Source organism: Trametes versicolor, assembly GCF_000271585.1.
Source record: "Trametes versicolor FP-101664 SS1 unplaced genomic scaffold TRAVEscaffold_6, whole genome shotgun sequence".
NCBI classification, from domain to species: Eukaryota; Fungi; Basidiomycota; class Agaricomycetes; order Polyporales; family Polyporaceae; genus Trametes; species Trametes versicolor.
Genome location: NW_007360326.1, coordinates 1,900,894 through 1,926,074, shown reverse-complemented (window position 1 = coordinate 1,926,074; position 25,181 = coordinate 1,900,894). Strand labels below are relative to the sequence as shown.

General features: G+C 57.8%; 8 protein-coding genes across 8 annotated transcripts; 4 read left to right on the top strand and 4 right to left on the bottom strand.

Annotated features, from left to right (window-relative positions):
- Window positions 1-18: 18 nt before the first annotated feature.
- On the top strand, window positions 19-2,301 carry TRAVEDRAFT_124620 (zf-UBP-domain-containing protein; the record flags this gene model as incomplete). Its single annotated transcript, XM_008040703.1, has 5 exons — window positions 19-379; window positions 475-784; window positions 852-957; window positions 1,026-1,252; window positions 1,308-2,301. 5 exons carry the CDS (start codon window positions 19-21, stop codon window positions 2,299-2,301), a joined length of 1,998 nt encoding a protein of 665 aa, XP_008038894.1.
- Window positions 2,302-2,694: 393 nt separating this feature from the next.
- On the bottom strand, window positions 2,695-3,564 carry TRAVEDRAFT_20658 (uncharacterized protein; the record flags this gene model as incomplete). The annotated part of the gene is made up of 1 exon (XM_008039929.1): window positions 2,695-3,564. The coding sequence occupies one exon, from the start codon at window positions 3,562-3,564 to the stop codon at window positions 2,695-2,697; it is 870 nt and encodes a 289-aa protein (XP_008038120.1).
- A 299-nt stretch (window positions 3,565-3,863) lies between these two features.
- On the bottom strand, window positions 3,864-4,893 carry TRAVEDRAFT_149109 (HET-domain-containing protein; the record flags this gene model as incomplete). Its single annotated transcript, XM_008040702.1, has 2 exons — window positions 3,864-4,710; window positions 4,813-4,893. Coding segments are annotated over 2 exons (927 nt in total), but the record flags the coding sequence as incomplete, so codon positions are not given.
- A 524-nt stretch (window positions 4,894-5,417) lies between these two features.
- Window positions 5,418-7,229, top strand: TRAVEDRAFT_65024 (uncharacterized protein; the record flags this gene model as incomplete). The annotated part of the gene is made up of 4 exons (XM_008040701.1): window positions 5,418-6,171; window positions 6,229-6,537; window positions 6,598-6,936; window positions 6,993-7,229. 4 exons carry the CDS (start codon window positions 5,418-5,420, stop codon window positions 7,028-7,030), a joined length of 1,440 nt encoding a protein of 479 aa, XP_008038892.1. The 3' UTR covers window positions 7,031-7,229.
- Window positions 7,230-7,499: 270 nt separating this feature from the next.
- On the bottom strand, window positions 7,500-11,756 carry TRAVEDRAFT_37590 (delta DNA polymerase; the record flags this gene model as incomplete). Its single annotated transcript, XM_008040078.1, has 21 exons — window positions 7,500-7,613; window positions 7,673-7,809; window positions 7,872-8,000; window positions 8,054-8,203; window positions 8,255-8,371; window positions 8,426-8,511; window positions 8,566-8,660; window positions 8,715-9,119; window positions 9,170-9,321; window positions 9,377-9,583; window positions 9,636-9,822; window positions 9,875-10,140; window positions 10,198-10,440; window positions 10,490-10,650; window positions 10,703-10,800; window positions 10,857-10,975; window positions 11,014-11,158; window positions 11,207-11,317; window positions 11,368-11,447; window positions 11,499-11,570; window positions 11,630-11,756. The coding sequence occupies 21 exons, from the start codon at window positions 11,754-11,756 to the stop codon at window positions 7,500-7,502; spliced, it is 3,201 nt and encodes a 1,066-aa protein (XP_008038269.1).
- A 671-nt stretch (window positions 11,757-12,427) lies between these two features.
- Window positions 12,428-17,488, top strand: TRAVEDRAFT_29223 (uncharacterized protein). The gene is made up of 18 exons (XM_008040018.1): window positions 12,428-12,735; window positions 12,786-13,235; window positions 13,286-13,392; window positions 13,441-13,564; window positions 13,614-13,657; window positions 13,710-14,943; window positions 15,015-15,110; window positions 15,181-15,476; window positions 15,535-15,866; window positions 15,927-16,060; window positions 16,117-16,192; window positions 16,255-16,348; window positions 16,421-16,478; window positions 16,536-16,604; window positions 16,658-16,761; window positions 16,843-16,941; window positions 17,014-17,215; window positions 17,276-17,488. The coding sequence occupies exons 1-6, from the start codon at window positions 12,438-12,440 to the stop codon at window positions 14,691-14,693; spliced, it is 2,007 nt and encodes a 668-aa protein (XP_008038209.1). The 5' UTR covers window positions 12,428-12,437; the 3' UTR covers window positions 14,694-14,943; window positions 15,015-15,110; window positions 15,181-15,476; window positions 15,535-15,866; window positions 15,927-16,060; window positions 16,117-16,192; window positions 16,255-16,348; window positions 16,421-16,478; window positions 16,536-16,604; window positions 16,658-16,761; window positions 16,843-16,941; window positions 17,014-17,215; window positions 17,276-17,488.
- An 814-nt stretch (window positions 17,489-18,302) lies between these two features.
- Window positions 18,303-21,062, bottom strand: TRAVEDRAFT_149101 (uncharacterized protein; the record flags this gene model as incomplete). The annotated part of the gene is made up of 9 exons (XM_008040700.1): window positions 18,303-18,784; window positions 18,841-18,879; window positions 18,937-19,297; window positions 19,348-19,915; window positions 19,971-20,415; window positions 20,464-20,573; window positions 20,625-20,687; window positions 20,736-20,897; window positions 20,951-21,062. The coding sequence occupies 9 exons, from the start codon at window positions 21,060-21,062 to the stop codon at window positions 18,593-18,595; spliced, it is 2,052 nt and encodes a 683-aa protein (XP_008038891.1). The 3' UTR covers window positions 18,303-18,592.
- Window positions 21,063-21,367: 305 nt separating this feature from the next.
- On the top strand, window positions 21,368-24,996 carry TRAVEDRAFT_72219 (uncharacterized protein; the record flags this gene model as incomplete). The annotated part of the gene is made up of 4 exons (XM_008040699.1): window positions 21,368-22,045; window positions 22,102-22,238; window positions 22,312-24,175; window positions 24,250-24,996. 4 exons carry the CDS (start codon window positions 21,368-21,370, stop codon window positions 24,994-24,996), a joined length of 3,426 nt encoding a protein of 1,141 aa, XP_008038890.1.
- Window positions 24,997-25,181: the final 185 nt, after the last annotated feature.

The following is a 25,181-nucleotide window of genomic DNA, read 5'->3' as shown; positions in this document are numbered from 1 at the left end:
GGGAAGGATGCCCGCGCGATGAGAGGCTACCATATCCGCATCTCCCTCGTCGCTGCCTCTGCATCCGCTTCGAGCTCTACCGCAACCTCAGGCTCATACAAGCAGGCTTCGGCCATCGCATCTGCAGCATCTGGCAGCCGCAGCGACACCTTTGTCCCTCGGTACCTCTTTCAGCAGCTCCCCTCGCACAACCCAAAGTCTAGCGCGCGGCGCAACACGCTCTCAGTTCATAGTACGGGCGCACATCCACACGTTCAAAGCCAGAAACGGACAGACTACCGGCACGGGCCCATCCGCGTAGACTGGGTGGACTTCTCACACATGGATGAGGCAGGCGGCTTCAAGAAGGTCAGCGCGGGCAAGGAACGCGAAACGTCCGGTCTGCGCAGAGGTAAATCGCTCACCGCCTTCAAACGCACGCACAGCTAGCCAAGTAGCCTAAGAGACTAATCATCATGTGTGCAGGGGAGCCAGCCACCGCGACATTCGTGCCACACAGCAAGTCCGGCTCGGCCAATTTACCCGAGGGCGTAGTGCACATATTCCGTGACTACCCACATGCATCCCCGGCGGATGGCCATACCTCCGGTCCCAGGGATGCCTCCGCGGCCGCAGCTTCTGTGCCAGATGGAGAAACCGAAGGCACGTCTATGAAGAACATTGAGGCGGACGATGTCACGCTTGCCGTTCTGGCGGTACCTTCGTGGATGACACCCTCCGACTTCCTCGCGTTCGTTGCGCCTGCGGCAGACGGTATTGCACATTTGCGAATGATCAGGCGCGCGTTTCTCGTATTGCTCCCGCAGCCATATGCATGTGCTCATATGTTCGTATGTCGGATATGTCAACAGGGACTCGGCACCGAACCGCTCGGTCGTCGTGATGAAATTCCGGGACCCTGCAAACGCGGCAGAGTTCGTGGAGGCGTACAATGGAAAACCGTTCAACAGCATGGAGGTCCGTGGCATATCTGTCTCACTATTTTTCGCCAAGCAACCACACTAAACGTTCGTTACACTGCACAGCCAGAGGCGTGCCATGTGGTGCGCGTGCTCTCCATAGCAATTGACAGCGACGACCCCATCTCCGAGAGCATAACGCGCATCGGCTCCGCTCGCGTCTCCGGAGCATACGAGCTGCCCACTTGCCCAGTCTGCCTCGAGCGCATGGACGCCGCGGTAACGGGGCTCGTTACCGTCCCCTGCTCGCACACCTTCCACTGCGCGTGTCTCAGCAAATGGGGCGACAGCAGGTCAGTTCCTCCGGGCGCATTACGCTAAACACAGCCTCAAACGCGTTTCACGCAGGTGCCCCGTCTGCCGCTACTCCCAGACGCTCCTCTCCTCGCACCCGTCCTCGCCCAACACCTCACGCACCCCGCGCGCCGTCCCGTTCGCGCCCTCCGCGTCCCCGAACGAGCGCTCGCACTGCGCCGACTGCGCCTCCACGACGAACCTCTGGATCTGCCTCATCTGCGGAAACATCGGCTGCGGCCGCTACGGCCGCGCGCACGCGCACGCGCACTACGCCGCCACCACGCACCTCTACGCGCTCGAGCTCGAGACGCAGCGCGTGTGGGACTACGCCGGGGACGGTTACGTGCACCGGCTCATCCAGAACAAGGCCGACGGCAAGCTCGTCGAGCTCCCCTCCGCAGCGGCCGGGGTCGGCGCGCGCAGCGACGGTGGCGTCGGCGGCGGCGGGCCCACGGCCGCGGACGCGCTCACGGCGGAGAAGATCGAGGCGATCGGGATCGAGTACTCGTATCTGCTCACGTCGCAGCTCGACTCGCAGCGCACGTTCTACGAGGAGCAGACTGCGGAGCTGCGCGGGCAGGTCGAGTCCATGCGCTCGCTCGTGGAGCAGCTCGGGGCGGAGGTTGAGCTGCACAAGCAGCGCGCGCACCAGGAGGCCGAGCGCCGTGCCCAGGACGAGGCGGCACGCGTCGCCGAGCTCGAGCGGGAGAAGATCAAGGCTGAGAAACGGGCCGAGAAGGCGACGGAGCTCGCACGCACGCTGGCCAAGGAACTCCGGGAGGAGCGAGCCGTGAGCGAGGGCCTGATGAAGAATCTGGCTGTGGCGAAGGAGAACACGGACGCGGCATCACGCGAGACCGATAACCTGCGGACGCAAGTGCAGGAGCTCCAGGACCAAGTGCGGGACGTGATGTTCTTCCTCGAGGCGAAGAACAAGATCGAGAGCGGCGAGGGCGTCGCTGCGGAAGCAGCGGGTGGATCGCTCGAGATTACTGAACAGCCTGATACGAGACGTAGCGGAGGCAAGAAGCGCAACAAGCATTAATCCTCCGTACGCGCTATCATCCGACCGGCGACCGATACGTTTTGCTCATGCTCAAGGTAGGAGATGTCCGAGTGTGTACGATAACCTCACACAGACAGGGTGTTGCATTGATCTGCTCAATGGACCAGAGCCTCGATTCCGACGGCTGAATGTCTGCCCAAAAACAACAATTCCGTCGCCATAAATTGTACCACATGGTGTGCCCTAAATAACAGTCATAATGACCGAACCTTCATGTCCGTTATGCTAATAAGTACACTACTTAATCTTCGCCGTATCTACGGTAAGCAGCGAAGCGGGTCAAAGTGTATCGGACAGATGCTGCTCTATGCACCCACACTGCACGGAAGCCCGACGGCGATCATACGAAGTTGCGGGAGCGTACCAAAGTAGCTACCGAAGCGAAGTGCCTGTGGTCGCAGACATCGAACCCGTCCGCTTCGGGTTCGGATTCACCTTCACCCTCATCATGAACATAGGGCGACCGGGGCGCCGCCGCACCACCTGTTGCTGTTGCTGCTGGTGCGTCCACGCCCCCGGGCACGACTTGAACTCGATTTGCACGGTCGTCGCCCCCCGCTTAAACGCCTTCGTCCCGCCCTCCCAGTTATCGACGTGGTCCATCCAGCAAGCCTCCTGGTGCGGGTCACCGTACTCGTCCTCCTCCCGCTCCCGAATGACCAGTTTCGGCCCAGGCAAGAAGACGACCATGACGCAAAGCGCGGGATATATCTGAGTGCCGTGTGGGGTCCGCGTGCCGGTGTGCCAGGAGGATCCAGCCTGTCGTGGTGTGCTCGCTCTTATTGCTTGTACAGGTGGCTCAAACGCGGGACACGGTCCGATGTGGACGAGGATGACCTCGGTAGAGCTGCACAGCGCAAGGGTGTGGATCTCCGGGGAGGTGGGAAAGCCGACCTGAAGGGCGAGTGCACGACAGCGATGGTTCGGCCAGAGCCACACCGAGTATCCTTTCTGCTCGATCTGGGTGATGGTCCAGCCGGGCACAATGACTTCGCACGGACACTCGTAGCTCATCGGTATGAGTGAATAGTCGCTGCTGCTCCGCACGAGTCCAGCTCCAGGGTAGATCTCCCATGCGTCCAGCCTAGAGGCAGAGTCAAAGCGGGAGCGGTGTGCAATGCAGAGGCGGGCCCACTCCGCCTTCGTCAGGCCCCCGATTTCGTAGCCGGGGGAGGCAGGACGGTAGAAGAGCACCGGTTGCTCATGCTGGCTCCGAGGTAGAACCACCGCGCGATACAACATGTCGTCCGTGAGAGTGAGAGGGGTGGAGCTGCTGGTTCGGCCGCCAGAAGAGGACCGTGAAGAGCGGATCCTCACCCCAGTTACGCCATCGCTCGGAAGATGGCTTAAGGCTTCCATGTCTTCAAACAACCAAGAGGGAATTTGTGAGCCTCGTGCTCCCACCACAAAGCGACCAGACTGTTCGGAAGTATTGGGCTGCTGGGTCAGGAGAAGTGCGATTAACTTTCCCTGGGAAGCAGTGTCAGGCCCCTCGACCAGACAACCCAGCACAGCCAGCCGCAAAGCAGAGGTGGAAGAACTGTTGATGACGATAGAGGGGAAGGACGAGCGGACACCATAGCTAGTGATGGTGTAGTCCGGCACCTCCCCAAGTATCCCAAGGCGCTCCTCGAGCCGGTCAAGAGGTACCGGTGCTATGTGGCCGGAGTACTGAAACTCGGCAGGAGAGCGAGCAAACAGCACAGAGGGGTCGAAGCCGTCCCGGTACTCGAACTGCCATCTGAGCGAGCTTCCATATGTCGATACGCCGAATATGGACCCCCACGCAAAGATGGACTGGTCGCGGATGTGTTTCAGGATCTCCTCCTGGAGCCGCAGGAACGCAGCGCGGCCCTCGCCATATATCGTGGGCATCTTCACGCCGAAAATGCCCATGAGCGAATACGCCTCGTCCTCGGGCCGCTTGGTCTCCCGCCGCGACGCCCACGACATCCGCCTCGCCACGCTGACGGAGTCCAGTGGCCGTTCGTGGGTGAGGATATCCCTCTGTATCCCAGTGACCTGTTCGACAACGTCCGCCAGGCTCGCCTTCGTCCCGATGAAGCGCCATTCCTTGGAGACGAACTCGAGCGACCGCGGCGCGATGAGCTCCTGCAGGGTCCACCCGCGTCTGAACCACCTGCTCCGGCGGAACGACGCGTGCGTCTTCCGCGGGTTCTCCGCGTCGCTGACGTCGTACAGGTACGCGAAGCACACGTCCGCCGCGCCGTACCACTCGTACATGGAGTTGATCGCCTCAGACAGTTCCGAGCTGCTGCTCTTGTCGATGCAGCACGTGTCGATCCAGATCTTCTTGAACCCGCGCCGCCGTGCGTATTCGCAGCAGTCCCGGATCTTCGCGGACGCCCGGGGCAGGATGGAGACGCGCTCGGAGCGACGCGCCCTGAACAGTGACGAAAGTTGGCGGGTGAGGCCGCGGTTGAGGTCCCGGATCTCCTGGAAGGTCTGTTCGCCGTCGTGCTGCCATACATGGGATAGGATTGCGTAGCGTTCCTTTCCGGGGCCGTCAACGAGCTCGAGTTCCCCGGTAGTAGTGTCGAGGAGGTACATCGCGACACGGGGCGAGCAAGATCACTACGCAGCACAACGGCATCAGCCTAATGGTCATTGGACTTGATTCGAAGCACCCACCAGAGTCTTGAGCCGCGACGACCCTGCGGTTAGGGCTGGGTGTGGTGAGTAGCAACAAGGAAAACGACGGAGAACACACAACAAATTCTCCGTGAGAAGTCGAGATCTGTCAAGCTGATGCACCGAACGGAAGCTTGCCCTGATACGTATTTATGCGATGTCAACTTTCCGGCGTTGGTAAAAGTCCCACGGAACCGCACGAGCCGCTCGTACGTACGGGGTGCAATACTGCAATAGCGATCTAGTAACACGAAAACAATGCGACAATTATTCGCTAGTATGAGTACACGAGAGAGGCATATGCAAGCGTCCATCCTGGTCACACAACTCACAACTCGAACGCAGTCATCACAAAACGCTCGTCCAGCCTCGACGCCAAAAGCGCGTCTAGTATCCCAATTCCCGTCTTTTGTGCTTCAACTCTCGTCCCATTTCACCATGACATGGAGGCTGAGGATCCCGATTACCTCTGTGCCCTTGCCTTTTCTCTCAACGATCGCAACCCAGATCGCCGCAACGTCGTAGATCGCCCTCTCAAGAATGGCGAATCGAAAAGAGCGGCGGTCCTGGATGCACTCGCCCGACTCCTCGTTCACAAGGGCAGGGACCAAGTGGTGGCAGTCGGCGCCGGATTGAACGCTGGCCACGTTGAATTCTACGTCACAGAGAATACGGCGGTCTCCCCTCTGACCGTCCCACATCTGCACAACATCTGCACGCGGCTCATCGACATCCGAGCCACTATCCAGGCCTCTCCCGACCACGCCGCCATCCTCCGCACGATCTCCTCCCCAGTTCATCTCAAGGCGGATACCGCGGAGTCTGCCTTCGCCTCTCTCCGCGGCCTCCAACTGTCTCTAGTCAGCCATTCCATCGAACGCATACAGGCCCGGTTCACGAAATTACACTGGCCCAACAAGGTCGACCATGTCCTCACATGCATCATAGGTCCTCCCGCGAAAACTCGAGTTGACCTCTCCGAACGCGAGCGACGTGCTCTGGAGGAGCTTCAAGCGTCTACTATTGTACAGCTGTCTGTCAGACAGCTCGGTGATGCTGTTCAGCTCATACGGGAGTCCATCGATCAGGGATCCAACTACGACGTGGACAAAGTACGCCGAGCGTGCATAGCGCTGGCCACCGTTGTTAATACCATACCTGCCCACACGATGGTCTCCTTCGATCAGTTTATTTTCGGTTCGTGGTCTTACTCTGAATGATGTTCGCTTTTCGGCTAACGTCGATCTCCTTCAGCATATGTCAACCGCATACATGAACCTCCCAGAAAGTCACCCAACATGGCCAAATGGCTGAAGAAGGTTTCCTTCGTGATCGCGGAGTATCGGAGCCTACTCAAAATTCTCACTACGCCCTCTCTCTCCGCCCTGTTCGGCGATCATGTCGTCATTCATTCCGTTGTCAACAGGCCGCCGAGGAGAGCTTTTGTCACGAACCTCGAGATCGGTAACATCACGACGACGTTCGACGACCTTGGATTCAATGCACGTAACTTCAAGAATATCCAGGACCTCGTTGTCGAAGTCGCACATCTAGCCAACCACAGTACGTCGTTAACCTACGGCTTTCTTCGAGGTGCTCTACTGACCGATTGGCCGTGTGCAGCCAAGGTGAAGCTTGTTCACTGCGAGTGCGCTTTACTCTGCCATCTCGACCAGCTTGGACAAGCGATGCTGCCATACATTGGGGTTTCGAAACTGTCTTGTGCGTTCTGCGATATGTACTTCGACTGCTACCGGCGCAACAAGGAATCCGAGGTGCGCACTCGTGGAACCTACGGGCAGACCACCGCGTGGATGTGGCCCGACCTCCCCGACGACGGCCCTATCAGGACGATGTTTTGCAGGAAGCTCCGCCTATATCTCCAGGAGAGGCTTGAGGACGCGAAGGCACAGAGTAGGGCATCAATGGACTCTCAAAGCACGTCGGCCTCCGACGACATCGGTAAGTCTTCGTGTGCTCGCTGTGTGTGACGGAAGCTTTGCTGACTATCCAAGCAGAAGGCGTAAACGATTGGATGAGACTTTATGAAGATTGACCGAGTAACAGACAGAGTTTAGGGTGATGTGCATAGCGACGTTGTGAAGTGAATTGGATTGATTTGTACAGTATGTAGTATGTTTTGGGTGTTTCTTTTTTCTCTGAAATATGTATACTGTGATCTGTGTTCTAACTAGAGATACAGATGTATCCTTATAACAACATCTTGTGAGGGCTGGGCGTAGTAGTGCTGATGCACCGAATCGAAGCTTGCCTCGATAAGTACGTACTTACGCCATGTCAGTCCGGCGTTCGTGCAGATTCCACGGAACCGCATGAAGCGGCTCGTGCGTACGGGTACTGGCATTAGCGGTCTAGTAACACAACGGTTAAGAAAACAATGCGACAATTATCGGCTAGTATGAGTACACGAGAGGCATATGCAAGCGTCCATCCTGGTCACACGACTCACAACTCGAACGCAATCACCACAAAACGCCCGTCCAGCTTCGACGCCAAAAGAGCGTCTACCACAGCTCGCCCTCGAAGCGATCCAGAACCGAACTCGCGTCCTCCACGTCCTTCTGCGCCTTCTTGCGCATATAGAAGATCGGGCAGTCTCGACTGGAACACAGGACATCCTATCCGACTTCGGCTCAGTAACTTCGACATGCAGAAACACCGACATTTTGAAACGTACCTGATGCAACGAGCCCTGGCATCGTTGACACTGCGTCCACAAGCGCGAGAACCGCACTTGCAGCTCTGACGTGGTGGTGATCTGTTTCTGGTAGAACTCCCCGAGTCTCGGTCGACAGTTGTTGCATACAGCGCCGTCTAAAATAGCGGCTCGTTAGCCCCGAATTTAGAATACCGGATCGCACGGGCAAGCGACTTACTCTTGACACTGTTGTTCGCCCGTAACGGTGTTTTGCACCCTAGACAAGTCGCAGTCTTCACCGCAAACTTCATGAGCCCCCCAACCGTTGGCGTTGCCACTTGGATTGTGCGCGTATGATCGCCAGACACTGCAGCACGCTAGTCAGTCTGGCAAACATCGTCATGTCTGGTGAATTCTCACATAGTGAAGAAGCCTTATCCCCTAGAATAGGCTCGAAGATACGCATAAGGGGATTCGAAAGCTGGTTTTCGAGGTAGTACTTGGTGTCGATAGGAATGCTGTTCTCCAGCACAAAAATCGGGTCTTCCGACTTCTCATACGCCGCAGCACCTAGCGGAGTGTATTAGTTGAGCAGCCACGCTTCGTTCTGGTTCTACCTACCCTTGGCACCCTTGATAATGACGTATGCCACTCGATCGCCCAGGGCGGGAGCTGAACCCGCGTCGCGCTTCTTCATCCGCTCGGCAAGTTCAACGTGTGCCTGCTTGCTAGCATAATCTGCAGAGCTTGTCAGTGTGCGCACGGCAAGCGTATGCTCCCAGGGACACTCACCCGTCTTTGAGAGCGCCTTCGTGATCACCAGCTGGGACATGTCGACCTTGTTCTGTAAAAGATCCGAGATGGTCTGCTTCACATAGCTGCCCACGCCGTCAACCTCCTGTTAATCAAAGTGTAGAAAGGGTGTTACTTACTCCTCTGCGCCCCCCACATCGCGGTCGATGAGCATCTTGTGTAAGCACGTCTCGATGACCGTAGACACAAGCCGACAGTTGTCACGACGAACAGTCTACAGCCCCGTCAGCCCCACGGCACGTCGCCCACCACACACCACTGCGCTCACCTCAATCCCCTTCGTGTCCATCTTGTCGTACTTCTCCGGGCGCGTCCAATACAGGCCCGCATACCGCTTCTTGCTGATCAGCAGATACGGAAAGTACACCTTCTCGAACTCGAGCTTGATCGGCTTGATGAACTTCGCGGTCACAAAGTCCGCCGCCTCGCTCCCCATGCGCATCACCGTCGGCAGGTCCGTCGGCCCAAACCGCACCATCACCGAGTCCGTGTCGCCGTAGATGACCGTCGCGTCGTGGCTGTGCCCGTTCGCGATGCAGTACTCCGCCTCGACCTCCTGCTTCGTCTTCTCGATCATCTGCCGCCCGTACGACGTCGTACTAGAGGAGATCGGTAGACAAGGTAGCTTGCCGATCGTCGCACCCGTAAAGCCGTACACGGAGTTGGCACTGATCTGTGCTAGGTGTAAGCGAGGTTCCTGTGACCCGTCGGGGTTGTGCATACCTTCAACGCAAGCTGGCGACCGTCGAGCACGGCACGCTTGAAAGGATCCGTCTCCTTCTTCAAGTCCGCCTTCGCACGCTTACGAGCACCGATCAGCTCTTCGAGAATGGTCGGGAGCAGACCCTTGCGCCTGGTCGACTTCACGAATAGATCTGCAGAACAATCAGTCAGGGTACACAATTGCTGCAAAGAGCCTAATTAACGTACCGTTGTTGGGTGTTTGGATGTAGTCCACATCTTTGACTAGTTTCAGCCGTTCCACAGTCGACTTGTCGAGCAACGTCGTATAGCAGAGATTGTGCGCCATCATGATGGATGGGTACAGCGAACTGAAATCGAGCGTCGCAATCGGTACATCGTAGTAGCCCTTTTTGGGCTCGATGACCGTTGCACCCTCGTACTGCTCGTCGGACCCTGTCAAGGTGTCAGAGATGTAGGACGAAGGGACCAGGTTAAATTTACTCACCTTCGCCCCTCAGCGCGGGCACGATGTAACCGTCGTCGTTCGCCTTCCGGAACAGCTGCGACAATACCTTGATAGACTGTCCGCGGGAGAGCAGGAAGTTGAACGGGACACCCGTCACACGCGCCATCTCGGTGTAGTTAATGAAGCACATGAGCTTGTCCATTAGCCGTTGTGGAAGATACGCATCCTGGACGAGTCTGTCAGTCCTCCTCACAAACACGAAAGCGTAGTGACCGTACCTTCAAGCAGTACACCGCCAACCGCCTTCTCGACTCCGGCGTACCATTCTGCAGATCCGTGATGACCGAGTGGTGCACATCTTCCTTCTGCTCGCCCAGGAACTGCGCGCAGACGGAGTTGAGCGTGTAACTTCGGAGCTTGTACTCCCGCTGCATGTACTGCAAGATATCGATCTGTAGCCGACCATCCAGGGCAGTCTCCTTCGAGTCACGCTGTCCGAACGCTTTGGATGAGAAGTGAGTGTCCTTCGTCACCGTCTGCTTGTCTGTCGCCACTCTGTCAGAGCTATCCCCGTGAGCAATGCGTAAAGAAGGCGACGTACTGGTCATCCGGCCCAGGTATGGGAACTTCTGGGCCTTGAGAGCTTTTGCGCGGTCAATCAAGTACGGCAAATCGAAGCCGGAGATGTTATAGCCGATGACAACGTCGGGGTCCACCTCTTCGACGAACTCGCGCCACTTCAACAGCAGCTCTGCCTCGTTCTGGAACGAGATGACTTGTGACCCAACGATATGCGCACAGGTGTTCAGTGTGAACACGTTCCGGATGAATGGCTTGCTTTCGCCTAGAGGAAGGTCAATGCGAATATGGATTGCGTTTCCGAAGTCTCTCACCCTGCCGTGTCACCATGTTCGCGATCTGAATGACGGGATCGACTTGCGCCTCTGGGAAGATACCCTTGCGGCCAGCACACTCAATATCGAAACTGAGGATACGCAATGGCGCAGTCTTTGACCATTGCCCGTCGGGCGCATGCGAGATGAACTTGTTCCATCTGGCGGCGTCCGTTGTCAGACAAGTTCTAATCATGTAAGCGAGAGCCTCACTTGACGCTGAGCTCGAGTTGGCAGTGTGAACGCTTGTCCTTGCCTTCGAGGATGATATATTGGCCGGCAGGGACTTCAATCCAGTTCATGCCAACCACCTGAGTGCGTCATCTTAGTAACGCGACGGCGAAGTGGTGTATGCATCTAGACATACCCGTGTATCAATCATGAAGCGCAGAGTGTAGGCGATATTGCTCTCGAAAGTGGCAACCTCACCGTTGAACAAGTCGTTGAACCTGCACTCGCCTCTCTCTAGGAGCCGTGGAGAGTCCGCTTGGTAAGGCCGCGAGAAAAGCCGGAATGGGTGAAACAGGACTTATCTCTAACTTTGGGCAGACTTCTCTGGTCCGCGACAGTGATCTTGATGAAGCTCACCCAGTCGTCTCCCTTGTAACCCCATAGACTACGCTTCTTGGTGAGTTCCATATCGCGTACAAGGCCACCTGGGACAGCATTCTGCGAAGAGTCAGGCCCGCTTCATTAAAGAGAGAAGTTTGAACGCACGTTCAGATACCGCATGAAAGGACCAACGTCCTCATTGCCGAAACCTCGTGGGGTGGCAATGTAGAAGTACGGAAGAAAGTCTGTGATATGCGCAAGGACACTGTGACCGTCCTATAGCCGTAGGTGAGTATCGCACGCATTCCTTCACGAAAGGGACTCACTTGTGTCACACCGAACATCCTGAGAGTTGTACCGCCAGTCTGCTGCTCTACTGAATCCTCGATATCTATCTGCTGGAAGACTAGAGAGAGGCTAAGGACGTGCCCTACGCAAGAGGTAGTTGAGTGCTCACTGATACTGTCCCGCTTAGGGTTTATTGGTGGAAGAGCGGGACGCGCCCAAGCATCCGCACCGCCCTCCGCATCTGCGCAATATTGCAACTGTGTGAATAGATGCACAGAGTATACACTTAACGCGACTTACCCCGCGTTTCGTTCGCGTCTTCCTTCAGTCGCTGCAGGACGTCTGCGAATGACGACTGCAAAGGCTGGGTGGAAGCAGCGCCTGACGCGTTGATCCTGCGTTTCTTGGTAGCTGGCTGTGAGTCCATGTCGGGCTTGAAGCTCGTATCGCTGAAACGCGACAAAACTCCAAAGTGAGCGGGGCAAGACGCGTCTCGCAAACAGAGGTGCTGACCCGCCGTGGATTGGCACGTTTTCCTTTGATGATGGTGAGACAGTAGCCATGTTTCGAGTCACTTCTTAGTCAAGCCAATCCAAGAGTTTACGGTCGTGCAGCAGTCGCGTGAAGAGGAGCAGGTGAGAGTGCGACGCGTCGTGGCTGGCTTTGGCTGAGAGGAGAGACGCGTGAATGACATGAGCGCGACTGCGACGCGCTTGCTCCTGTTTGGTTGGTGGCGCGAGCCTTCCGGGCCGCACGGCTCCGGCTGAGGTCATTGAGATCTGCCCCAGATCTCTCGCGTCTCTCTCGCGATCGCTCACCCGGCCGGAGCGCTGCCACTCTGCAACCCTCCATCGCTCTTCCATCTCTCACTCGCATTCTGCTCTCGACACCGAGTTGAGTGACAAACAGGAACCCGTACGTTGAACAACGCACGCGCACACGCTTAGTCAGGCTGAGCAGCCGCATCCACCGTCAGAGTGAGTCCATCCTCCGAGTTCCGTGCGGCGATGCTGACGGAGACAAGAGTCACCTCCCTGCTATATCTCGCGGCTCTGCACCTCCGGACACATCCCACTGCAACCTCCAACCTCCGACTGTATCGATAGCCATGGCTCAATCTCAATACCACCTCTTCTCTCTTCCTCAAGAGATTCTCGATACCCTTGTCCCGCGCAACATCGCCAATCAAACTACTGCCCCACCTCCGCCTCGAACGGACTCTGCCACACCCGCCCCGCAACCTACAGCAGGCTCGCGCGCATGTAATATCTGCCTAGGCGCGACGTTCGTCGACGTCGATGATCAGCGCGCACACTTTCGCTCCGACTGGCACCGCTACAATGTGAAGATACGCCTTGGCGGCGGCGAACCTGTCTCTGAAGCGCGTTTCGCGCAATTAGTTGACGGTGCGTATGGAGATGTGCCTTGAATTTACCAGAATACTCACAGTGTACAGGCTTGGAGGACTCGATCTCGGGCTCCGCGTCCTCATCCGAAGGCGAGTCGGAAGACTCCGACGCCGTCTCCGCGCTCGTCCAAAAGACCCGCAAACTGGCGCGACCATCATCTCCAGACGACTCCCACAACCCCTCAATACCACAAACACCGGTAGTATGGTTTCACTCCCCGCCCTCCACACAGATCGGAGTCTACAAAGCCACCTTCCCCGCCGCTACATCTCCCGAGGACTACCTCTCTGAGCTGAAGGAGATGCAGCATGGTGGAGAATACGGCCGGACGTGGGCTCTGTTCATGACCGCTGGAGGACACTTTGCCGGGGCTATCGTGCGTGTGAAGCGGCCAGACGGGGACGACGAGGACGGCGCACCCACAAAGAAGGGAAAGGCAAAACGCCCTAAGCCAGAGATTGAGGTACTGAAACATAAGACCTTCCACCGCTACACAAGTGAGCCGCCTCGCATATCGCAGTGGCATAAACGACTTATGCATAAACAGCGCGTCGGAAGCAGGGTGGTTCTCAATCACTCAACGACAATACTAAGAGCAAGGCCGTCAGTGCCGGCGCAATGCTCCGGCGGTATGGGGAAGTAGCTCTACGAGACGTACGTATTGACGCGCACCTTCCGTCCACGCGCTGACCCCTAAAACAGGACATCCGCAATCTGCTCACGGAGTGGGCGGAAGAAATCCATGACTGTGAACGCATCTGGATTCGGGCGAGCGTGTCAAACCGCCGCATATTTCTCGACTACGAGGGCGCCGTCATCGAGAAAGGTGCGTCTTTTTGTCTTCTCTGCAATAACCGACCGTAACCTTCCTATAGGCGACGAACGGCTGCGCACCTTTCCCTTCCCTACACGGCGACCAGTACGTGTCCCCAATCTAGTATTCTATGTCACAGCCACTAATACACCCTCAGACACAAGCCGAACTCACCCGCTGTCTCCAAGAGCTCACCCGCGTCAAGGTCTCGCACCTCACAGAAGACGCACTCCGCGCCCAAGACGAAGCCGCCATCGCCGCCCTCCCCAAACCCAGAGCGCTCCCCACCCCCGCCTCGCTCGAAACCCCAAGACCCAAAGAAAAGCCCTCACAGCCACAGCTCTCCCCAGCCGAGGAAGCCCTGCGCGACAAATGGACCCGCCTCCTCGACATGGTCAAGCGCGGGCGACTCGACACGCTCAGAGGCTTCTGGGAGCGCGAAGGCGCCGCCCTCGGTGGCGTCGACGCACCCGTTCCCGAATGGGCCGACGAGCGCGGCGGCACGCTCCTCCAAGTCGCCGTGCACGCGAACCAGGAGGACGTCGTGCGCTTCCTCCTCGAGGACCTTCGCGCAGACCCCACACTCGACGTCCCCGCCCCGCGCCTCACCTCCAGCGTCCCCGCCGAGGCCGAGGACAGCGGCGCAGAGTCCGACGCGGACGCCGGCGCCGAGACACAACGTCTCCCCCGCGCCCGCGGCGGCCGACGCACCGCATACGACCTCGCGCGCACGAAGGAGGTGCGGAACGTCTTCCGACGTGCCGCGGCCGCGCACAGCGACTGGTGGGACTGGCTCGGGGCCGCGCGCGTCCCGAGTGTGCTGAGCGCGGAGATGGAGGAGGGCCGCGAGGAGAAGAAGAAGGCGCGCCGGAAGGGGCTGAAGGACAAGGTGCGCGAGCGCGAGGCGCGCGAGAAGGAGGTCGTCGTGGAGGCTCCTCCGCCTCCGCCAGTTGAGGTGCCGCGGGTGGGGCGGAACGTGAAGGAGGCGAATGCGAGTGGGCCGAGGAAGTTGGGCGGGAGTGCGTCTGCGGTGGAGAGCGTTGCTGGGCTCACTCCGGAGATGAGGGCGAAGATCGAGCGGGAGCGGAGAGCGCGCGCGGCGGAGGCACGCATGAAGGCTCTCCAAGGTGGACGTTCATAAGGCCTTCTAAACTGCATTCTAGCCTGGCCTGATGTTGTATTGTATCCATCCGCGAGATGCAGGCTGCACATACACTATATACTAGTGGACTGCTCTGGTGACTGCCATGTTCAGGAGATACTGGCGTGACTGTACAACAAGTGTCTGGTATCCCATTCCGAGCCTGGGGTTTGTTACAAGTACTCGTCGCAGTTCAAGATGAACTTCGTATAAAATCGCACCGACTCCAGCCAGCCCTCTGCACGGATAGCTACACCCAAAGCAACACCGACAACAGCTTCTTAGTCAAATTGCCAAAGAACACTCGCAGCAGTTGCGCACCTTCGTTCACCGTGTGGAAGCCATTATACCTATCTCCCTCGCGTACGTGGGAATACCGCACAATGCTTCGCGTCAAGTTCCAATACCGCGACGTGTCTGTAGCCTCGTCAGCGCCTACTAGCAGTACACACCGCACAAACGAGTGGCATTTTTGACGAAGACGCACCCGTGTTTCCTTTCTCAATCTGTGGTACGACTACCACCGCCCTACCGCCGTTCCTCTCGGAGTCCCCAATCGCGCCTCTGATAGTCCCAGCAAGAATTTGATACGGGTCTTCCGGACCTGTAGGTGTAACCGGCGATGGTTCCAGCTTGTTCCCGAAGGCGACAGATACCTCGAGATGTCCCGTGTCCGTCCCTTCTGCGAGTACGGGATGGCCAAACGCGCCCATGGTAAGATTGAAGCGCATCGCGAGCGGCCGCAGAAGCTTGGTGATACGCGTCTGCACCTCCAGTACCGAGCTAAGGAGGGAAGTCAAGCCAAGCCGGAAAACTACTCCCTCCACAGCCGAGCACTCACCTACGCTCGACAATGCGGTGGTTCACAATCGCCGCGGCGCGCTCGGGCAGCGCATTGACTTTGACGCCTCCCTCGATGATGTCGACAGCCTGCGTCGTGCGCAGCAGCGCATCGTACTCCGGGAACGTATCCAGCAGTGCATCCTTGAGCTCTGCAAGCGCCGCGTCGCTGTGCACGGCCGCGCGTGCGAGCTCACGCAGTCCAGCGGGGTATTCTGGAGCGTACGCGGCCGCACACTGCGTCGAGTTGTATGCACTGCTCTGCCGTGTGAGAACAGGTTCGTACGGGTGTTCTTCAAGCTCGACGATCATGGCGGCAAGCATTCCTATGGCCTATAATAGTGTACTAAATTAGCGGCTACTCAGGTAAGGGACATACGGAACAGTACGGACCGTATGTCTCGGAGGGACACTAGAATGTCCGCCTGGGGTGGTAACCTTGATCTGGACATCGAGATACCCCTTCTCAGACAGCGCTGGGAAGGCGAAAAGAATATCGCCGCCGTACGCGGCCCCATATGCCTCGCCTATAAAAGGGTGGCATGTCAGAATCTTGAACCCTTGGTCGGTGGCATCTTCTCACCCCCTTCGTCTAACAGGAGCGCGAAGCCATTCGTCCCGTATTTCTTCTCAAGATAGGGCGCGAGGTGACCCGCTCCCTGCAATCGGCCACGGTCAACACGGCTTATTCTCTGACAGGTACGTAATAAGGGTCTTTCACCTGTGTGCCAGAAGACTCTTCGTCGAAGCCGAACGCCCATACAAACGTCCTCTGTGGCTCGAAGCCTTTCTCCAGGAGGGCATCGATAGCTTGCCTATATTATCAGACAAACCCGACATATCTGTTAGACAGCTAATTACACCGAGTGAGAACTAGCGCAGCTTACAGGGAGGCGACCAGGTCTGACTTGTCGTCGCAGGAGCCACGGCCCCAGATCCATGTCCCTGCAGCAACGATTGTAGCCCAGTCAAATAAATAGAACGAGATGCGCGATGCCCTACCGTCGTAGATACCCGAATACGGCGGGTTTGACCAGTCGTCGAACGATGCCGGATCGACGGGAACGACGTCTAGTATATCTGTAAGCGAAAGCACACTGATAGCACTGACCTGGTATACATGCCTTGGTGTGCGGTCATCAGCACAGGTAGAGCGGTCTCATTCGAGCCCTGCCAGTGCAGAACAATGCCGTACGTGTTGACTTTTATCACGTTGAGCGTCGTGAAGCTGCCCGGGTCCAAGAGGACTACGATTGAGTTTGACATCCCCGGTGCCAGAAGAAATGACCGAGTAACTTGGAAGGCTCACACTCGAGGGAAGGTCTCTTCGAGGTATCGATGTAGCTCCCTGAAGATGTCCCACCGGCTGTCTTCCCCTACTGGGCGCATGTCGTCGTACGATTCGGTCCTGTGCGCGACTACTGGTCAGATCGGATACTGAAAAGCCATAAACAGCGGAGTGGAACGGTGAAACACCTACGGGATCTGAATTGCACCGCCGAACGCCTTGTAGGCGTCCAACTTGTACGTGTCCTCCGCGAAGAGTCTGGAGAGCTCATCGTCTAAGGCGCGAAGCCTGGTGGGAGAAAGAGGTTTTGCCTGAGGACAGACGCTTGATGCATACTCATCTAGTTCTGGCGGTGATATGCCGGGCGTAACCGGCCGCTGGACCAGAGTATGCCCTGCCACGGATACGGGATATTGTGAGAGCCGTAGTCGCGAAAAAGAAGGAGCCGACGAACCATAGTGGTACCGAGTGGTACCGAAGAAACCGGTGAAGCGTAAGTACATGAACGTCGCTAGCAGTACTAGTACGACGCCCATGCGAGCCTTCCCGCTACTGCGAGCAATGATTCCTGCGCGTTTCCTATGGAAGGCACCAGCTGGAAATGCCTCAGAAGCGCAGAATTTGACTTGCGCCGCTGGAGAATCCGACGTCAACCTGGGAGGAGTTGTAGACATGTCTCGTGGGTGATAATCCACTACTCCACAGAAGTGTTATCACGGAGAGGATATAGACCTAGAAGCCGACAAGAAGCAGAGGTCAACGTTGAGGCCTAAGAGGAGGTGCTTCAAGTACACTGTGTGTTCAGCGAGCCGACACAGCACACCAGAGTGGCTTTCGGTGAGCTGCTAGATCAGCGCACAATGATTGAATAGGGCCTGGATGTAATGCTGTCGTCGGATACGCGGCTGCGGACAAAGTGAGGGTATAGAACACAGCGACGAGCGTCATGCTCGAGACCGTAGCGTCGTCGTAGTACGAAAGCAAGAGACGCTCTCTCATGCGCTAAGCGCGCGCGCTGTACACAAGGGAGACGAGTCGGACACGCCTATCGGTGGAACGATTCGAAAGCGACGACGTAGGTACCTGCGGCGGTAGAAGTCAAGCTAGAAGTACGGGATTGCTCGCAGCAACTGATCACGGAAGGTACACTAGGTTCCGATGCACGCTCATATGAACAGGAGATCTCTATATTTCCGTCGGCGGTAGCAAGGTACACTGTGCCAAACCGTCTTTCCATGCAGAATCCAGGAACCGCTCAAACAGCGAATGCGAATGCACCGTATCATGGCTGTATATATAACTAAGTGTACAGTACGAAGCGTAACGTGCGACGATGCGATGCTCACAGCAACGAGCGAAGGAACGTATGTATGTGTGTATCCCCATGGCACAGCGGGCGAGCGGGCGAACGAACGGAAATCCAGGTTACTACGAGGTACACGCGGCGACAAAGTAGATACAGACAAGAACGAAGAGGCGGGGCGGAGAGTACGGAGCTCGGGGCAGCGGGCGCGATTAGCATGCCGGATGTGCGGAAGGAAGCCTAATAACATTAAGGAGTGGCTTGATGGGGAGACGGGTAAGAGAGGATATATGCGCGGGGAGAGATATTCAGGGAGGGAATGAGTGGTCAACCAGACGATGATCTGGTGTCAAAGAAGGATGAACGTGAATGAATGCAGGTCGTGAGAGGTCGTGACGATACAATGGAGGCGACGAAAGAGGTCCGAAAGCGTAGAGAAGGCGCGCGGGGCAGCGACGAGAACCTGGCTCATACGACTGCCGCTGTTCGCGACTGAATGGGTGGGAACGCAGACGACATTGGCGACACCTGCGCCTGCTGAGTCGCGGAGAGGTCGCCGTATCGGGAGTCCTGGTCGTTGACCGAGAGGTTCGGGGCGTTGGCAACACTGGGCGTCGCCGGGGTCCCTGATGATGAAGGGACCTTGCCAATGAACCATGACTGCAGCGGGACACATTCAGAACGAGTACATGATGACTTGGGAAAGAAAGACATACCGGTACCCATCCGCGATCTCCCGACTCTTCCTTGACAGCCTGATCACGACGTCATTAGGGTTGGGACGGAACAGCAATATAGAAGAGCGAACTCACGTATGACCAATGATTGTACCTCTTGAACACCCTTAGAGAGTCGTCCTTCTGTAAATCCAGCTCTTCCTCGCCCTTCTTCTTGTAGTCCATCAACGCGATGCCAGGGAAGCTCGTTGATAGGATGCTCAATGGTAGGATCGGCGTCGTGCCTGGCGGGGAAGATGGCGGTGTCCCGACCATGCCTCCACGCGCGGTGGCTTCCGCGATTGCGGCAGCGACGGGGACTTTGGTTTCGAGTAGACAGCCTGCAGGGACCCAACCTTGCTTCGATGGATCTTGGTCCACATAGCCGGTTCCTGCGGGGTCGCGCTGAACGACCCACCACCCCCTTGCTCGTGAAACGATGATGAACGTATCGCCACTGCACGCGGTACGTGAGCGGCAGTCAACGGCAAGAAGCGAAGTACGCACACTATGACATCGAACTCGTCTTCCTGCTCCGCCATGTAGGGATAGATCGCGACGGCGTATGATACCTCCGATGCTGGCGGCATTTCCCTCAGGATGGGAGGAGTCCCGCTTTCCGACGCCTCTGGAGCACCGGCTGCATCGCCCTGCGCCTTCGATGCGTCCGCACCGAAGTCCACCTTGTGTTCGACCATTGGTGACATGAGTTCTGGCCACCCAGACTGTCCGTTTGGCACCGCGGTCATGATACCCGGGGCTTGGTTTGGCAAGTGGCTGTTTACTTGCAGCTTGGGTGGACGTCCACGTCCATCCTGAGAAGGGGATTGGCCGAGGTGCTGGCCGTGGGACTGTGCGTGCCCGGACGCGCCTGGCGTGGGTGTGGACTTGGCGGAACCACCGTCAGTAGCCGACGCCTTCCGGGCGGCTTGCTTCTGCTGCGCGACGGCAATGGGAGAACGTATGTCCTTGATATGCTTGAGCATGAAGACAGGGTTCTTCTTCGCGTCCTTGAGTTTCTGGAAGAGTAGCAACGGCTTCTCATCGTAGCTAAGGCAGCGCTCGATACGACTCCCTGGTGGTCGTATAGACTGTCAGGACAAGCAACATTACGGCAACTAACGGCATACCAGGAGCGCCATAGCATATGAACATAGCGTAGTTCTGCCAGTCGTCGTTGTTGATCTTGTACTTCTTTAACGCGGCCGGGAGCACCTTCCACGCTGGATCGTCCAAGCTGACTTTGAAGCTCTTGAGGTTATCTTGGCTATCCTGCCGCTGAGGACGGGGCGGCGGAGGATTCGGCTGCAGTGTGTTCGTACTTGAGTAGGATGTATGCTGGCTAGAGCCGGCTTCGCTTCCAACAACCGTAGTACCAGATGCTCTTGATCTGTCAGTGAGGACTGAGGACGTCTGGCGGGAAGAACTGCCGTGAATGTCGTGCTCCATTCGTTGGGGGGATGGTTGAGGGGATTCGACGTCTGTGGTCGAGGCTTTCGTGGGGGATTTGGCAGGTTTGACAAAGGAGCCCCATTTAAATGAATGCGAGCGCTGGACTGGGCTCTCGGACTCCACCTGCGCACTGCGTTGAGATAATCACCAAGAAACAATCACCGCACTCACGAGTTGGGGGCGCGCAGAAATGCCGCGCAGTTGGCCGAGGTCCTCCAAACAGCTGCTCAGGGTATCACTCAACCTTCTGTTGTCGTCCTCCAATGACCGAAGACGCTCGCCTGTGGAATCTATTAGACGATACAGTATGTGGCTATGAAAGGGTCGCGTACTTTGGTCCTTTAACAAGTCATATAGCCGTCCCACACTGACTTCTTGGCGCTCCTCTGCCTCCGCTGCGGAAGATGTCAAGAAGGATCGGAGGAAGGAAGGGGTCAACGTACAAGGCGGTACGTAGTGTTCGGGTTCAATAGGGATGTTCTGGGCCAGCTTGACATTGTAGACGGCCTTGAGGATCGTGAGACGTTGGCCGATGGTCGAAATGCCCATTTCCTTCAGGCTTTCGGGGTCGAGAAGGCAGAGGACATCGCCGGATATGTTGTGCTCTGGAATGCCATGGGCGACTGGTCGTATCGACGAGACGAATAGAAGAACACACCTTTGACCTGCTGCTCATATTGTGGGAAGCCGAGTTTGGAGAGCCAGTTGTGTACGTCGTTCTCGTCCCAGTCTAGGATGCTCGTTCTGAGCTCGTTGGACGACGCGTCCATGGCGGAGGATGGGGGTAAGAGCGAAGCCAGGATGATTCGCGGTGTAGGCTGAATTCGAGAGGCGACAGCAACACCGCCGAATATCCCTCCACTCGGCCCGCGCGGTGCCCGGGGCCGTCCCCCGCCAAGCGGGACCCTGGCCACTCCACGAATATTGGCGGACGGGCGTCTGTGGCTGCGCGTCTCCCGCTGCCAGTGCCGGCTGCTGTCGGACTCGGACAGCCCGTGTACCATCTTCCACGCTTCCCCCTCCCTCTCGACCTCGACCTCGTCGTGGCGACCGATGATCTACGCTAGTGACGCCCATGGACGACGACCTCTACCAGAATGCCTGGAGTGAAACGACTAATTCGATACCCCCCGCGTTGAAGGACGACCCCGCGCCGTCATGGACGTCAACGAAGCTCACTAGTTCCTATGGCGAGGAGGCAGATCTCGCCGCTCCTTCTTGGTCAACTGGGGCTGGCATACACTGGAACGAGCCCAGCAGCCCAGGCTTCTCTTGGTCGCAGACCGAACCCGACCTGGCTTGGGGTACTAGTTCATATGCCGGGATTTCAATTGGCAAGACACCCGAGGCGGAATCTATTGCAGACCCTCTTGACGCGAAGAGTCCCACCGGAGACATCCCCGATGCAGATGAACCCGAAGACGAAGACGCAGGTTCTGTCTCGACGGATGTTCCTACGTCTGAGCGCGCAAAATCTCCCTCTCCCTCTCCACCACCTCCCGAATCTACCTCGTTTGGGTCTCAAGAGACAACACCGGAACTTGCAGCACCTCCAAGTCCGGATGGCTTCGGTTCCTTTGAAACTGCCTTTACAGAGGACACAGCGCAATCTCCGGGATTCGCTTTGGACGAAGCGGTCGCGGACCCATGGGGTTCTTCCGCCTGGTCTGAGACTCAGCCAGAGCAGGAAGAAGAGCCCGTAGACGAGTGGGAAAGAGCTCGCCAAGAGAAAGCGAAGCAAGATCGCCGCGTGGTCAGCTACGTTCGACCACATACTGCTGCTTAGGCTAACTAGAGTATATGCTGTAGCCGCCAGAATTACTGGCGCAATTTCTCCAGCAATGCGAGGAACTTGGTCGCGAATTCTGTCCTGACACTGGAAAGGAAGCAGCGACGGAGTCATGGAGCGGTAATTGGCGCAGCGGAATGGATGGCGTCCCAGGCCTGTGAGTATGCCGTCACATTCCAATTATCGCCGTGCTCAAGTTGCATGTATTGCATTTCCTGTCGGAACAATAGAAACGCCTTAATGGACTCGTTTCTGCCACCTCTCACTTTGAAAGCGTCGGTGCGCTTCCCCCAAACGGTGGTAGCGAAGAGGTTGGCTTCCTCCGTAAAGCTGACGAAGAACCTGCCCCTCACGAAGGGGAGCCCCATGTCTCACTATCTAGCGGCCAAAGGGTCCACAGCATGGGAGACATCGGTGAAAGAGCAGAAGGAGATCGTCGAGGACGACATCCCAGTGGGATGGCGCATCATGGAGAAGACCATGGCTGCATCGTCCGCAGACGCTGCCAATCAGAAGAAGCCCACCGGTCGTCTCTTTTCTTTCTGGGGTCGTCGCCAGTCTCAGGCCTCGCCTCAGTCTACGAGCACGGACGGAGCTGCCACAGAGAGCCGCCCATCTTCTGTGGACAAGCCGCGCAGTCCCGTTGTAGAGGAGGTGAAAGCGGATTCCCGGCCTCCTAGCCAAAATAGCATACGATCCTCCACGGCAAGCAACCGCGCTCCGGTCTCTCCCCTCGCCGCAGAGTCAGCGTCAGCGAGCTCTTCGCACGTTCCTATGGCTTTTGCAGCCACCGTAACACCGGCCGCGGCGGGCGCACCCACCATGTCGTCGTATGCTTCCTCGCCCGACCCCGTACCGGAACGGTCGGCATCTCCACCTGCACCCACCGTTATGTCTCGCTTCCTGAACAGGTTCTCCCGTCGCGGCAGTGGGATTGGCGGAAGTCCACGCAGCTCTCTCGCACTGTCTTCAGACGATCTCGAGTTCCTTTCGGATATCATCCCCAGTGCTAGCGACGATGCCGACGAAGACCCTACTGACGCGCTGGAGAAGTTCGTCAATGATAGACGTGGGTCTGTGGCGTCTGCTCTGCCGCCTGCGTTGGCCCCTCCGCCCAGGGCATCCGCAATCAAACCAATGGGTGTGGCAAGTGGACCGCCTTCCGCTGGTAGTGACCGAGGCGTCGCTAGCGACGGCTTCGCCGGAATGACGGGCTTCTGGGGTGCGAATGAACCCGCGGTAGCATCCCGCGCCGCCCCTGCTGGAGGTCAAACGTCAATTCCTACATTGCCGCCGCCACTCGTTCCGTCACGGCCAATCACGCCGTCGGCTACGCCTGGTGCGGGTCCCTCGAGGGTTTCTATTCCTGTCGTGCCCACGTCGTTTGTGCCTTCTTCCCGCCCTCCATCTCGACTGCAAACGTCAACGCCTCCGCTGTCGGGCTTCGCCTTGCCTCCACCGCCTTCGTTCCAACGCTCTGCTTCCTCGAATACGTCCACAATGACGAACAAGCCGAAGCTATCTTCTCCATTCCCTTTGCCTATACCGCCACCGTCGCACACCGTCGAACGGGAACCGTCGTCTGCATCGACTTCCTCGTCTCGAGCCTCATTCGAGACAGCCGCGGAGGCATCACCATCCCCCACATCCCCTACCTCCTCTCTGCCCTTAGGGTCTCTGTACCCTCATTTAGTAACGCCAACCAGCCCACCTCTAGCGTCGTCGCAGCCGATGTTGCCTGCTCAGTCCTCATCGAGTGGTTCATCGTCCCCATATGGTCTGGCCACCCCTATGGCGAGCACGTTCTCCGCTGCGGCGCCACCACCGAACCCTTCTACTGTGACCTTAGTTCCACCACAGCAGAGCCGTCCTATGGCACCGCCGTCGGCCGTACCATTGACCACAAACTTCTTTGACGACGACGATTTCGCCGACTTCCAGTCGCCGGTTGATAAGAGCCTGTCGCCTCCTGTACCTCCGCCTATAGCTAAGTCACCTCAGACGCGCGTTCCCGCAATGTCCCTCGCCGGCAAGTCCAAGACAGTCGCACCCAATTCGTCCCCATTCTCCTTCCCTGGGCCCCCACCCCCGCAGGTCAAGCACGAGCAGCCTCCGCCGCGCCCACTACCAGCTTCACCTTCGATGACGACGACTTTGCGGACTTCCAGGCATCTCCCTCGTCTGCGACTGCGCTCAAGCCGGCTTCCCTCGCGTCGTCCACCTCCTCCCTCTTCCCCACGAGCGTGTCCAACCAGGCGCTGCTCACACCGAAGCATAACTCCGGCTTCGACGACATGGGTGACTTCTTCGCGTCCACTCTCCGAACGCCCTCGCCGCCCCGCGTACCGTCGAAGTCCCCAGCTGCCAAACCCCAGATCGCCCCACTCCCGCCCTCCGCGTCGTCCGTGTCCTCGATGCCGTCCGCATCGTCGAGCTCATCTCTGCTCTCACGGAGAAAGCCAAACGCTGCGCAGCATCTCCACACCCTCAGCTTGGTCGAGGCTGCTGCGGCGCGCAAAGGACAGTGGCCCGCGCCCGCGTCCCCACTGCCGCAAGCCATTCCCGGGCCGTTCGTAGGCTCCGCGAAGGCGTCACAGATGAACCTCATGGACGCCGACGAGACGCCCCTACCCGTTGCCGGACTCGGGATCACGTCTTCGTTTTCGTCGCCGGCGATGCTCAATCCCACGCGGCCATCGAGTGGCATGGGTGTTGCGAACGGCACGGGTTTGCCGACCTCCGTATCATCGAACTCGTCGCTGTCGGGCGCGCTGCTGCAGGGATGGGACTTCCAGGGCAGCGGCGCCTCGCAACCCGCGCCCGATATTTTCGGCGGGGCGGCGAAGCCTGCGAATGGGAAACCAGCAGCGGGTGGGTTATCCGCCCAGGATCTGTCGTTCTTCGAGGGGCTATAGCTATAGCTACATTTTTATGTTTCGAAGCCATTCCGCTGTCACGTAACTTATCATCATCGTCCCGGGTTAATCGCATCGCATCTTCTCTTCGTCCATATCTTTGGCATGAGTTCGGGGACGGGGTTGGTGGGAGTGGCGTCCTAGAGCGCCTTCTGCATCTGCTGAGGATGAATTTGGAGGCCGCC

What these genes read in the sequence shown, in the direction of transcription:
- TRAVEDRAFT_29223 (XM_008040018.1), top strand. Translation starts at nt 12,438, where the DNA reads ATGGCTCAATCTCAATACCACCTCTTCTCTCTTCCTCAAGAGATTCTC. An exon ending in TTTCGCGCAATTAGTTGACG is followed by an intron (nt 12,736 to 12,785) that starts GTGCGTATGGAG and finishes CACAGTGTACAG; the next exon opens with GCTTGGAGGACTCGATCTCG. An exon ending in CCTTCCCTACACGGCGACCA is followed by an intron (nt 13,658 to 13,709) that starts GTACGTGTCCCC and finishes ATACACCCTCAG; the next exon opens with ACACAAGCCGAACTCACCCG.